At 40.2% G+C, this 14,869-nt stretch overlaps 1 protein-coding gene across 6 annotated transcripts in view; it reads right to left on the bottom strand.

Moving 5' to 3' along the window:
* The window catches only part of st3gal3b (ST3 beta-galactoside alpha-2,3-sialyltransferase 3b), a 73,607-nt gene that overhangs the window by 46,963 nt on the left and 11,775 nt on the right, over positions 1-14,869 (bottom strand). Inside the window, exons 1-3 of one of the 6 annotated variants that reach the window (XM_041804338.1) lie at positions 9,305-9,490; positions 9,011-9,032; positions 6,967-7,114 (exon numbers count right to left, since the gene is read on the bottom strand). In XM_041804338.1, coding sequence (XP_041660272.1) covers positions 6,967-7,075 — 109 coding nt within the window. In that variant the 5' untranslated portion in view covers positions 7,076-7,114; positions 9,011-9,032; positions 9,305-9,490. Of the gene's footprint in view, positions 1-6,966; positions 7,115-9,010; positions 9,491-9,795; positions 10,205-14,869 lie in introns of those variants that run through there. The other 5 variants (XM_041804339.1, XM_041804340.1, XM_041804334.1 and 2 more) reach the window with 5 other exon arrangements.

Below are 14,869 nucleotides of genomic sequence, written 5' to 3'. Positions count from 1 at the left end.
TGATGAGTGTCATCTCCCAAAGTTGGCTCACAACATCAACACAGATCAATGACAACAGTTGTAAAGTAAATGGCTATATTGACAGTCAAAACAAGCTGGAGGTGATGGAAAGTTTGCCTCCACCATGAGCACCCAGTTATGTCTGCATCAGGACACACTTAATGTTTTTTTTCATTTGTTTCTGACAGCACTTGAAAAGGCTTCATATAATTTTATAGAGGTTTCAGAATCAAACACAACACAGTGGGACACCAATTCAAAAAAGTATTTCCAGTGATAATAGAAAGTCCTGACCAGTTAACAGAAAGCACCACAGAAACAGGGACAGTGAGTAGAATTCAGCTAAGTTGTGTAAGTGCAAAACAGGAAGTCTCCAGTGTTAAAACATGGTGGGCATAGGTCATAAATTAAGCCCTCCTAGAGCCCAAACCCACTCCAACAGACAGAGGACTGACAACAGACACATTAATTTACTGTTAAATTAATTCAAACCAGCAAACAAGACCACAAAATAGAGTAAAATGTCAACAGAAAACTGGACAAGAAAGACAGAAAAATATCAAAACAGAATCAGAACACAGCCCATATTTGGAAAAAAATACTGATGGCATTACAACATGACAAAAGCTCTTTACTATATTTGCCTGTCTGGGTGCATTATTCTGATCTTTAATCAGATAAAATACAATATGTATTGAAGCCTTGCACACAGACACTGATGTGTTTTACTATTTATTACAATTCACAGTTTGAGATGAAACGGAGTCATCGAACAGTGAGGGTGATTTTGTGACTCTTTCAGTCCTTGTTGTAAAGAGAATGAAGACAAAGAAAACATTGGGACCACCCACTTGTGACAGAAACCTTCATATACTTATTTGCACAAGGCCCACTTGTGCGTCATGGCACTGTGCCAATCCCATGGGAGAGAACAGAATGAATCCTTTTAGCTCAGTTTCCATTTTTATCTGGTTGTGACATTTTGACAAATTGTGGCCTCAGTCAATAATGTTACATGTTTGAACCGAAGGATGGATTTATGGCCAGAACAGCCATTAATTCATCTTATTCACTGTTGTTGTTCTGCTTTTTTTCTGCTTTTCTACAGCTTTTTTTCTGCACCTTCCTCTTCCTCTTCTCGTTATGCATTTCCTTCCTCTACCCTTCTGCATCTCTCTCTTTCTGTATCTGTCCCCCGTCTTTTTGCATCTTTCTCTTCTTTTTCTGTACTCTACCCTTTTCTATTTCTCCATCTCCCTCTTCTCTCTTCCCTTATCTTGCTATCTCTTTTTCTCCGTTTTCCTCTTCTTTCTTTCTCTGCATTTTCTTCTATACCTTTTCAGCCCTAACACAGCTTCAGCAGATGGTTCTTCAAAATAAGTCTGTTACTTCTCGAGGTTTCTGCCTATTAAAGGGAAGTTTTCTCTTGCCACTGAAACTATGCCAACTGCTGCTTTAGTTCTGAGCTCATGCCTGATTAATGTTGGGTCTTTATATCAATATAACAGAGAGAACGGTATAGACTTTCCCTTTTGTTAAGTGGCTTAAAAAAACTTTGCATATAAACAGGCAAATAAATATCATTTTAATTGAACAGCATGGAATGGGCAACATGCTGTCTAAAATAACAAACAACCCTCTAAAAAACTTGGACATGTTCTGAAAAATAAAGGAGGACAAAAGTTTCAAGACCACTGCAAACATGATTGACATATGAGATTGTACTTTTTTTTTTTTAAACGTGCAGAATTTCAGACAAAAAAACAGACTCAGTCTCCAAAGCCTCATTTCCTAAATCAGAAAACAAGGGCTTCTCATATCGCACTCTTAATCGCGTGACTTCTTTTGCAGAAGCAAAGACAAAAAAATCTCTATAAATTGTTCCAAAACAACGCTACAAAAAAATGAATGAACAGGACACAGGATAACTGGCGAGATGCTCTTAATGATACATGCGATGAGTGGGGCATAAGCCTCTAGTTCAGCTTCTGTCCCTGGAGCAGTGACTGAGCGTTTAACACTATAAATCAAGAATGAAGAGGGGAGATTATCCACATTTGATCCTCTCAGTGAAACAGCATAGCTTAACTGACCAGAGCGGAGGGCAAGAGAGACCATCCACATGCTCATCTTTCCCCTCTGACCTGTGCAAAGCCAAACATCTGGCAAAGCAGTAATGTAAAACAGCAGTATTTTTTTCTGCAATCAAAGCTCCTCCAACATTTAGCTTAGTCCATCGACACAAGACACAAGGCTTTCACTGAAAGACAGGGCCAACAGTTTATTAGGTACACTTTCAGGGATGCAAAAAAGAGGAAGTTAAAGAGGCATACATTTGCAAACTCAGCTATAGGGGGGAAGTTATGAAATCAATAAAACATAATCAGCAGCAACTCATGAATGTACACTTCTCCTTAATTACTTTTAAACATTAAAATCCAGCTCCAATTAGGGTTGAAAGATTTGCAAAAATAATCTAACTGCAATTTTTTCCCCAAATATTTTCCTGATTATTCTCGGGTTAATCTTATGCATTTTTCGGCAAATTCAAGCAATGAATAATTCCATAACTACGACCATGTGTATTGAAAACAATTAAATTGTTTCCGAAGCAATTAATCATAGTAGCATGAATCTGAATATGGGGGTGCAACAAGCTTTAAGCTATACAGGAGGCAGCTGGGGTGGGGGAGGTGAGGTTGGCTACCAGCTGATCACAGCTGGGGTATGACTTTTGTGAAGTAACGCTAGGCTTCATCAGTTTTAGATAGAATAAGGTAACTATTTTTGCCCATATTGCAGATGTGATGTCATTGTGGTGGCTAGATTAAGCCCAGCATCCCGTACGGATGGCTCCTCTCCCATGTATCTCCCATCTGTTCCTGCTCTGGAGCTAGCTTCTTCCACATCAAAGCATACTTCAAGACGACTCATTGGCCAAATGGACGGTGACCAGAATCAAAAACATGAAGTAAGCTGATGAGAATTATCACCACTTTTATTTTAATATTAATGTACTTGTTGGTATTGTTGTTGTTGTTAGCACGTGGAATGATGGGAGATACACGAGAGAGGAGCCACCAGTACTGGACGCTTGACTCAATCTAGCGAACCCCCTAGCAACTATGCAGCATTAACGTGATTGGTCGAACCGATACTCACTTCCTATTGGCTGAGAGCAGTTTTGTTTTGTATGCAAGCAGAAGAAATCCGAGGAGAAAAGAGATGCGAGCGCACAAACAAGGTTTTGAAGGAAAAATCTGAGCATAAAATGACAAAGTTTTGCTCTGAAAACGTAAATCTGCTCTCAAATATGAAAAATGCTCTCAAAACTAAAAGGCTTTGCTCTCAAAGATTAAAGCATGCTCTCAAATAAAGATAGGATTTTAATCCCATAGTTTAGCAGCGTAATATTTATCTTGAGCAGCTTCACTGTTTTACTATCTCCTATGATGTTTGGTAAACTAGAACCCCAATGATACAATACAATACAATATAGCACAATACAATGTGATACAATACAAATGATATGATATCATACCATACATTGCAATGGAATGCAATAAAAAAACAAATGATACGATACAACACTATATCTTGACCCCTTGGCTTAATTTGTGTTTTAATAAACAAAAATAAATAAATGCACACAACAATCAACATGTAAACAGAGAACAGCACAGCAACAAGAAGCACTAGACAATTTCCTCAAGCGGAAATCGCGAGAGGGGCTCGGGGGGCGGTGCCGGTTTCATCGCAAGGCCATTTATGACAATAGCCAACTTGTCATCACAAGGTCATGTCCAAGCTGAAGCAGCATGTAGCTGGACAATGACACGGTGAAATGGTTGAGAAACACTGTACATGACAGGAGACTTCATTCATGTGTTTTAGTCATGTGGCCTGATTAGCTGATGCTGATCACCTGGCAACTGAGCCTCAGCTGTTTTCTTGACATACCTGGTGGTGTTGACCCTCCCTATGAAATAGAGTCCCTTATTTGAATTTTATACAGACATGCAGTTCCTGTCAAGGTCTTGATGAGAGCAGGTGCAGAAGAGATGAACTTTGTTATTTCCAGCTCCATTTGAACACATTAAAAACTTTTATTGAGAAAGGACTGTGTGTTGCTATTTTGACTGACGTCACCAAAGTCAAGAGAACACAAAAATACACACCAATGCGTGCTTCACGCGCTAACACACATACAAATGAACAATCTCTCCCATTCACTTCATATGGGATATATGTGTGGCTGTCTTTGGCGACTGACGTCGCCAAAGACTTTATGGGGGACTGTATGTGGATGAGAAGCCACCCACCATCCTGTTAAAGCATTGTTTAAATGGGCTGCTTTATTGGAACAGCTCCATGTGTGTGCGTGATCAGAGCCCATTGAGGGCTGTATCTGTGTGTCAATCAAGGATGACATCATCAAAGCACCAGAGCTGCTGTTGCCATGGTAATTAATGCCTGCACGGTTACGCATCACTGATTACAGATCAGTTACACCTGAGGCAGCAGAGAGTAGTTTTGGGTGATTTTTGCTTGTGAACACAGTCTCTTTCTCCTCTCCGTGTGTGAAAACCGTAAATGGTATCTTCAAACAGATTTTGGCGTGAGCATCTGCAGGCTTGGAACTAGCTGTGATGTAATTTTGGTGTTGATTGTGCAAGAAATGAGGCCAGGAGGGCGATCTAAAAACGGGCATCTTTTTGACTTTGAAATGAAATGGATTCGATTCCGTAACATTGCAGCAGATGGCCGAGATGTCCATTTTCTTGGGACAGTTGGTCCTCTCACGCCAAAACTGCACATGATATGGCTTTGGTTCTTGGTTCCACAGTAGCGGGACAAGATTTCCTCCATTTTGATATATTTTTGTGTATGTATATATGTATATATGTATATATGTGTGTGGTGTTAGATTTGTGGCCGTAGTCACAAGTTGTTCGCAAAAGTCTCAGTCGATGTGTTGGCTCTCTCACACTCTGGGGTGATGACATCACCCACTCTAGCAAGGTGATTTTTCATGATTTTCACTCAACGCACAGGAGATTTGAAGACTTGCCTATCGAAAACCGTAAACCCCATCATCATAACAAAGACATTCCTGAAGACAGGACAAAAATACCTGCGTTTTAAAGTTTGAATGATCTCTGTAGGTGAAAGTATGGCGAAGCAGTAGGGGTGGTAAAAAACCCTATTTTTGGGGTTTCATTGTCTCTCTCCCCATTCATTTCAGATGGGACATTTTTCGCAGTTTTTTGCAAATAACTTTGCGAAAAACTGGCGAATCTCTTAGAAAAGTCATAGCACACCGATCGGGAACAAACCACACGTTTTGATGTATAATTTGCAGGGGTTTTCTCAAAGCCCTAGGAGGAGTAGCGCGGCAAATTTTTGTCCGTAAGATGAAAACGGAAGAACAATAGTGGCTCGTGGCTCGTGTCGTTGCCCCGAGCCCCTAATAAACAACACAGCATACTGCACATTACTCATTGGTACTGAAGATGATATGACACCACATAATCTCCAACAACTACAAAAACAAATGAACAATACTTAAATTTCTGACGGACCAGGGAGACTTTTAAGAATGCCAGCTAATTTTTCAGGACTGCACTGCAAAACATTGCTCTTTTCACACCCATTAGTGGTTAACAATCTTACCTGAGGAAAGAGTCATAAGTTCTGATCAATCCACAACAGAGTATCAGTTAAGCTGAAAAACCACACAGAGGACCAGAAACATAATCCTTCTTTTAATCACATCAGTGCCAGTGTTATGGACCTGACAGGAAAAGACAGACTAATCTGTCCAACTCTGGCTAATCCAAACTTGTTTTAAACTCCATGATTACATAACAAACACTCCAGATTCATCCTGAAACTTTACAATACAGCCCGGGGAGGTCATCGAGGACACAAAACTTGGGAACATCTCCAAGTTTTACACTTTAGGGAGCGTGTTTTCATTCCAGCTTGGCCCTCAGTTAGTTTCAAATGCAGATATCTGTATTTTCTCTGCCCAAAGCTGCTTCATGGGAATGTTTTTCTACTCTGCAGGGGGCACAGGCAAGAAATTTGCAGGACTGTTAGAGAAATCTTTCAGCCCCCTCTGCTGGATTTGACTAGCTCTTTCAGGGCACCCACAGAAGGGTGACATAATTCCCTGCCCTCCTACATCATCAGTGTGATCACATAAAGAGACTGAACACTTATTTTCCAAGCAACACCAACAGCAGAAAAACACCAATGACTGGCATCATTATTTTCTAACTATAGACACAAACTTGAGGCTACTCAGCGGTACAAGGAAGTCACACTGAGTCAGGACCAACACCCATACAAGGGTTATTTAAGAGGAAAGTGGAAGATGTGTGTCTCAGTGTGTTGTAAAGGGAGTTTTCAGTTTGGAGAGGAAATGTTTCATCATCAAAGTGTTGAAATCTTTTGAAAAAATCTTCTATCATCAAGATCAAATAAGCAAATGGGTTCCCATTTTTAATGCAGAAAAGACTTTCATCTTGTAGGTCAACACAAGGGTATGTTTTACAGCAAAATAGTTAAGAAAGCCAAAACAATGCACATTTAAGTTTTAGGGGTACAGAATGGGCAACTAACACCAAATATAAAACAAAATGTAATTCAATTCACGCTATGACATCCAGTGCTCTAAAAAAGTGGATAAAAATATCAAAGAAAGAATTTATAAAGCCAGATACACAGCTTGACTCATTTACAGTTTAACAGATACAATCTAAAAAAAACAAAAACATAGATGAAACAGACAAACTGTTGACAGGCAGTGAGCACAGAGAGGCACACAGCATAACAGACACAGGTGTCCAACAGATTTTCTCAGTGACACAGATACAAATATGTGTAGGTTTCAAAAAGGAATGGCAGATGGATGATGAGGTGATGGAGAAATGTTACAGACAGACTGGAGAGGTCACTTACGAGACTTCTGGCCCCACACGTGTAGATGGAGCTTCCCGGAGGAGTAGTAAATAAAGCCCAGGACCAGCATGGGGCACAGGACGAACAGCAGCTTGTGTGTGGGCTTCATGGTCTTCGGTCATTCACATGGCACCATCCACGGCATCACCTGGAAGGACAACAAGGCATAGGGTACATAGCATTAAATAATCCAAGAAACATTATCCATGTTTCAGCAGAAGCAAGGAAAATACCCTGACTAAACCAACGAAGTTAAACCTATAGTGGGAACACACAGACAGAGGAAGGGAGGGACAAAGATGGAGTCAAAACCAACAACAGTGTGTAGGTAAGGAGGGGATTAAAGCTCCTATAGAATTTTCAACTGGCCACCAAACAGAATGAATTCAATACACATGCCTAGTTAGGATCTGAAAAAGGCAAAAGACACATCAGCAAGAAGATTATTTCAAAATAGATTTTTTTTTTATTTCAGAAACGGATACCACAGAGTAGGCGTCAGACCAGATGTTTATCAGCATACCACAGAAACACAGGTCAAAAGATCTTTAAAGGGCATTTGAGATGGGTTTGGTGAAGAAGAAAAACATAGCATGATGACTTTTGGTCCAACTCCACCAATGTTGACTACAAACAAATCCCCTCACTGGTCTGAAACATAGTCTCCAAAGGCAAAAAATACACACAAATTAAGAAAATACTTGATGCCAAAGCTGTTTTTTCTATAAATGTGGAAAACCTTGAAAACTTCCCCTGGTGGAACTTACAGAAAGAAGAGCACAAAGCAGAAGCAGAAAGTCACTTTTTTGCTGTTTCTGTTTAGGTATAAACAGTCAACTTGGGAGTGTTGATGACGATGACAAGAGACTGCTTATCACACACTGTGAAAGCATCCGCTAAACACTCATCTCTGCTACTTAGATGTTAACAGGAAACCACACCCTCGCTGCTGCAGAAAATGACAGCTATATGACTACAAGAGGTTTGTGTGCTGACTATAATAGTTTAAAGGCAACCCAGTCAACAGTGGTGAAAAATACTACTGTTTTTAATGCATCTCCTGTCAGTTTACTTTTTTTAACCTGCCTTAGACACACAGTATCTGAACTTGGACAGCCTACTTTGTACATACATTAAGAAGCAAACATGCCACAGTATTAGCAGTAAATCGTGTCCAGTCAACACGACGCCTGACAGCAGACAAGACAACCCATTAGTCATCTTTGCATCGGGTCAAACCTTTCTGACCACCTTAAGTCCACAGTTCTATGTGATAATGCAACCAACCTCTGAAAACAATTCCTTTTAACCCTTAACAATTCCTTTAAAAACAGTCTTCTTCAACAGAACTCTCTGTTCTGAATTTATAAGGCATGACATGTTAAAAAAATAACAAATTCCACCCAGGATTTAGACGTTTCATCTTGAGAACTGCTGGAGGCAAGTGCAAATGAAGGACTAGAAAGCTTTGGCACAGGATGGTGTCTGAGCAGAGTTGAGCTCAGATAAGACCGTAATACCTTTGCAAAACCATGCATTTCAAAAGAGCAGGTCTTAATCCACATGAAGCAACCAATGCTATTCACCAGTTTAATATGCAACCTGTAAACACTCGATTCTTTCCCTAATACACTATACAATGCAACCCATGTGTACTACATAGCACATTTTACATTTCAGATACTCTCCCACTAGTTAAGGTTGGTATTTTATAACCTTAAATTTGAAAACAGTGTCTCAAATTAACAAAAAAAAAGTCACCTGTAGAAGACATTCAAAAGAATTTACTGTGACTTACAGGTCAATGTATGAAACAGCATGCAGCTACAACATCCAAAATACTGAGTTAATTTCCCACTAAAGGACATCAATGTTTAAACTTTTTGCTGAACCTTGTCCAGCGCTATCCAAATACATGGAAACAGTCAGGCTATCAGGTCAGATCAGTCAGGTTTAGAGGAAAAAATAACATGGTCGTTTGACACAGATTAAAAAAAAGTTAAACCACAAGCCCCTCTAGCCCCACAATACTGTTTTAACTCACCACATCACTGTGTAACAAGTTCCTGGAGTAGAAGAGGCTTTCACTTCAAAACACAGTCATTTATTTTGGTTAAATCATTGTATTTCAGCTTATAAATAAGGCATGTCCGTTATTTTACATGTAGTTTGCCTTATTATCACGTTAGAAGTTGCTGGTAACTCTGTTCAAGGGCTAACGAGGCAAAATAACGTTGACGAAACTTTTTTTACTGGCGTACTTTAACGCTATAACTTTACTGTTTAAGTCCCTACAGATACAGTGTGTACCTTAAGACTACCTGAGGAGTCACCCTACCGTAAATACTCCGTCCACGCTCAATTTACTAGAAGAAAGAACGGACACAGGTAACAATTACCGGACGTTTACAGAAGAAAAAAGTTAGCGGAGCAGAAGAGAAAGAAAATATCAAGCAGCTAACCGTTACAGTTAGCTCACGCTAGCCCACCGCTATGCTAACAACGCTACGTTGGCATAGTGGGAAATTCGCCTTGATCCAGTCGGCAGGCCTGCAGCGTAACAACACAGCAGCACTGGTTGAGAAATTCTGTGGTCAGACATGGGCTCATATGTTAAAGCAGCGGGCGCAGTCAGTGCTAGAAAAAGCCCACACATGGAGGATACATAGTAGCATTAGAAAACGAGTGTATCAAAGACAGCGCTTATGCTTGAGAACACTGGACTAACGGTTTGCCAAAATTAACCACCACCATCGATGTCGTGGAAAACACGGCGTAGCAACGTTATATTGACATTTGCAGTTAATCAAAAATAACTGTAGACATTACCTTATCTTTTTCCTCTGAGTCCGCGGGTTACAAACAAGAGCAGTCTCAGTTTAAATAACGGATAGGTCGATAAAACGACCGTGTTCTCCCCCCTCTCCAAGCCATATTGATGAAATCCGTGAAAGTAGCCTGCGACCACTCTGACTGTGTTTCCCTTTACTGTCTCAGCAGCTCGACTTCACGTCAAAACTGGCACAATGAGAAAAAAAAGCACCCCCTCCATCAACAGCAGCAGCAGAGGCAACAGCAGCAGCTTACGGGTCTACAGCCGCACAGTTTGCCCAAGACAGTCACATGAGGTATCTCCGAATTATGATGCCCCCTCCTGTTTCTTCCGAGATAAAATGAAAGCTCCCTTTTATCTGCTTCCTCACATAGAGCTCTCCTCTTCACGTCATCTGTTAACATGGCATCATATCTAGGGTTGCATAGCACTTAAGGCATATACATCAACCCCCACCCTTTGTAATAACAGTCCGTGCTCAGCAGCAATGCAATAATGTACAGCCCAGAGCTTGTTGAGCTGGCTGCCCTGCATTGAAATGCTATGTGCTTGCTCAGCAATATTTTCTCATGAGCTGTATAGGTTGACTGGTACGTTTATATCACACAGTCATGGCTGAAGTTGCTGAAATCCCAAATGGCATTTCACATTAAAAGCAAGTCCATACCATTCTCTTTATCACAGAGACCCAACAAATCCACCAAAACAAGACAACAGGAGGTAGGAAAAATCTTCCTTTCAACAGGCAGAAACCTTAAACAGAAATAGACCTGTTGGTGGACAGCCCAGACTTAAATGAACAAAGTAAGATAGTGAAAGACAGAAAGAAGGAGACAGGTGGGAAGGCATGTATGCTGGGACAAAATAACAATAGAAAATACAGACCTACAAGTCAATACCTGTCACAACAGTATAAATATGCTGAATATCTGTAGTTATTGTTATACACTATTAAAGATATAAATGCCTGATAATGATTGTAGCGATACAAAAGTAGTTGATTGTCAAACAAATCCAGACTTGTTTCCTAGACAGCAGTAGCATTTGTATATCTATGCCCTTTCTCCTGACAATCCTCCTTTACTCTAATGACTATGGTATCCTATGGATTGTTAGTCAGTAATAGCTGAAACATATAACTTTAAATACAATCCTGTCAACTATTCTGACTGTACGGGATGAAAATGTTCCATAAAATCAGGGACATTTTCAAGTGATGTTGACGATAAATCAGATTTTTAAAGTAGCATTTCTGTACTTCATTTGGGAAAAAATGATGCTGTTTCATATGTAATAACTAGAAAAACACTCAGAAAGGGCAGACCTCCACCAGTAGACCTATCTTCCAACAGTGAAGAATCCTTTAAAAACATTCCTGGATCCAAACAGTGATCCAGATCACTCCCTCCCCGATGGGGTGGAGACATGGTGAGGCAAAGCATCGGTTTTGCTACGTGGGGACTCTTGTGGTGGAAGCACTGCCTGCCGGTGCCAACAGATGCACTGACAGTCTCACCCTCTGTCACGACTGGAAGTCATGGCAGAGGGTGAATATTCCTCTATTCCTCCCAGCATTGTAAGTATTCTCGCTACAATTCACTGTCTTTCTCTCTGTTACGCTCCGACTCATCTCCGACCAGGCATGCGTCTTTCAAACTCTAAAAACTCCAAAACTTTGAATAGAAGCACACCCAAATGCTGCTGAGATTGAAGTTACTCATGTCCGCCATCTCCTGGTGTAAAGTGGTAACAGCGCAGACCTCCGCCATTGGCCCTATCTCCCAATAGCAAAGAAACCTTAAAAAAATTCCTGGATCCAGACGGTGATCCGGATCAGTCCCAAAATCTAATCAGTTCTTCCTTATGCCATTTCTGACATTTCCTGAAAATTTCCTGAAAATCCGTCCATGACTTTTTGAGTTATGTTGCTAACAAACAAACAAACCCACATGATCACATAACCTCCTTGGCGGAGGTAATAATAATAATAATAATAATAATAATAATGATAATATTACTAATAAAATCATTTAGAGCATTCTTTACAATCCAGTTCTTTTTAAATCATCCTCATCATCCTAAATCATAAGATTTAAAATACAATAAGATAAAATACTTGTGATTGTGTACAATACAACAAAGTTTTGAAGGCAGCAAACAGCCCAGCAGCAATAGAAAAAGACATTAAAATACTCAATGAAAGCATTGAAAAAATTGCATATCATGTAAAAGCTAATTTGTTTCCTGCGATTTACTTCAGAAAATATAGTCTCCTTTTGTACTAAATTGCACTCAAACAAAGCGAGACATTTCAAGTCTTTATTTGTTTTTATCTTGATGGTTATAGCTTATGAAAATCAAAAATACACTATCTCAAAATATCATAATACTGTGGAAAAGTCCAATTTGCAAAGGTTTCCTGATCCTTTATTCTCTCACTCCTGTTCAGTACACACAACCATAACCATGGGGAAGACTGCTGATTTGGCGGCGCAGTGGTTAGTGCTGTTGTCTCACAGCAAGAAGGTTGCTGGTTCGGTCAGGGCTTTTCTGTACAGAGTTTGCATGTTCTCCCTATGCACGTGTGGGTTCTCTCTGGGTACCCCGGCTTCCTCCCACCACCAAAAACATGCTCATTAGGTTAATTTATCACTCTAAATTGGCCGTGTGAGCGTGCCTGGTTGTCTGTCTCTCCTGTGATTGACTGGCGACCAGTCCAGGGTGTACCCCGCCTCTTGCCCAATGGGATAGGCTCCAGCCCCCCCCCGGACCCGGAACAGAATAAGGGGTATAGAAAATGGATGTACAGACCTTTTGGTTCAGAGCTCCTCCAGCCACAGAATAGGAAATAACTTACCACATTTTTCCCTTCCAATCAACTTCCCATGACTATGTTTTGATTCTGCCTCTGAGAATAGCCAGGCTTTTCAGCAGTGACCTCCTTCTGTGGCTTACCCTCCTTGTGGTGGGTGTCAGTGATCGTCTTCCAGACACTTATCAAGTCAGCAGTCTTCCCCATGATTGCAGTTGAACCAGAGTTAGAGAATAATAGATCAGGAAACCTTTGCAAATTGGACTTGTCCACAATATTCTAATATTTTAAGATCGTGGATTTTTTTATTCTTTTTTATGAGATGTAAGCCGTAACCATCAAGATTTAAACAGCATACATATATGCATACATATAAATATGTATATAACAATTGCTCACTAAACAAATCTGGACGTTTACACCAAAGGAGTTCTCACTACTAGCTGTCAATCTCATTGGAAACAGAAGCACTAGAATAAGAGCTGTGGAAAGAGGAGGTATGAGATTTGCCCACTGCTGTTCCCAGATACTATGTTTATTAATCCTCTAAGAATAGTTGGGGTGAGATGAATAATTAAATACAAAGCTAAGATGCTTTGCAGACCTTGAGTCATCTTCTTTGCCATATCATGTAGCTGTAAATTGTTACACAGAAACAGATCTGTTGTACCAGCCTTAACACCTGCTCAGGTTACAGTTTTCCTCTCTGATCTTGTGTCCTATTTGTGCCCTGACTTTAACAAGACCTTGTATCCTACATAGGCAGAGAAGAAGGAGAGTTTGGAAATGGTGGGGGAGCAGTTGTCCATTTTTGCCCTGTGAAAAGTGTGACAGAGCAGCATACCGATCTATTAATATTGAATCAAGCAGGAAATACAATCTGCTCACCCACTGTTCTCCATCTGGGGTCAGGAGATTAGCAGGAGCCAGGAGAATGAAATACATACACAAGTAAACACACGCAAACACAGACCTACTGAAGTGTCCCAGGATTATAGGCACCTTCTTTCAAAGCTATAAGAGACTCCTGGTGAGTTGGCAGTAATTCACGGCCTTTGTTACACGGAAAGTTTGTTTACATCACACTTACAAGAAGGAATGATCAATGACTGCAGAAACAATGCAAGGAGCTGAAATATTTCCATTCTCTAACCATGTCTGGGAAGAAGAACTGTTTTTTTGTTTTATTTCCAGTGAGGAGCTGCTCATGAAGGTTGACAGCAGTATTTGTGTGAAACATGTGATCTCGTCACTGTACAGCTGCCAAAATGAAGCCACATGAAAATTAATTTGATCCTTTGGGGCTGGAAATGTGGCTGAATCTTCTGGGTATTGTTAGTTTACTGCTTTTCTTCGTCACACCCCATTCCCTCTGATGCTCTAAATAATTCTGAGCTGAAGAGCAAAATCATTACCCAATTTTGTGAATTATTTAACCACTCCAGTTTATTTAATGAAAAGAAATGCAGTATTGACCTGAGAGTCAATATTGCCTTCAAAAGATAGATAAAGATGGTCTTCAAAAGAAAAAAATGTCTGTATTTATAAGTAGAATGGCTTGTTTCTCAAACTGTTCCAGTTTTGGCTTAATGCTTTTTTGCACAATCAGGGTTGCCCATAATTGGGGAAGGGGGCCCATGAAAGCCAGTAATAAGCTTTTTAATCCTAAATAAAAGCAATGCATTAAAATATATTTTTAAAACTGAGGAAAAAAACTGCTTCCTGGACTCAAAAAGCAAATGTTTGAGGTGCTTGTTAGCATTGAATTTATGTAGTCATAGAAATAAACAAGAACTATTTTCACATCAGTCTAAGTCATTTAGGTGGGTAATTAATGAAGATCAGCACTGCCACTTCCTTCTTGCTTGCTCGCCCCCCTCCCTCTTTCCCTCTCTCGCACTGAACATTCACTTAAAGCACCGTGATTTGTCCGTGTTTTATGTGGATATCAACCATGGAAATATAATAGATAAAGGCATACGTTTGTAGCCTACTCACAGGTCACAATAGAGACTGAATAAAAAATACGCTTTGGCACAGCACTATGACACATGAGAGGGTGCTGTATGAAGATCTCTGTCAGGATGAATGGATCCAGATTGATTTTAAAGGACTGGCAGAGCCACAGGTCCACAAATTTTCGCAGTAAAGGCATAGAAAAGCGCCACGGACTCAGTTTGCAAGGTTCGAGTGTGTGACGATTTTTTGGATCATGGACCCAAAAAAACACATCCAAATATAATGGACCAAGTGTGTAA

The sequence above is a fragment of the Cheilinus undulatus genome, linkage group 13, assembly GCF_018320785.1.
Source record: "Cheilinus undulatus linkage group 13, ASM1832078v1, whole genome shotgun sequence".
In the NCBI taxonomy this organism is placed as follows: domain Eukaryota; kingdom Metazoa; phylum Chordata; class Actinopteri; order Labriformes; family Labridae; genus Cheilinus; species Cheilinus undulatus.
Note: the sequence above shows the minus strand (reverse complement) of the source record. Positions and strands in the feature narration are given on the sequence as shown.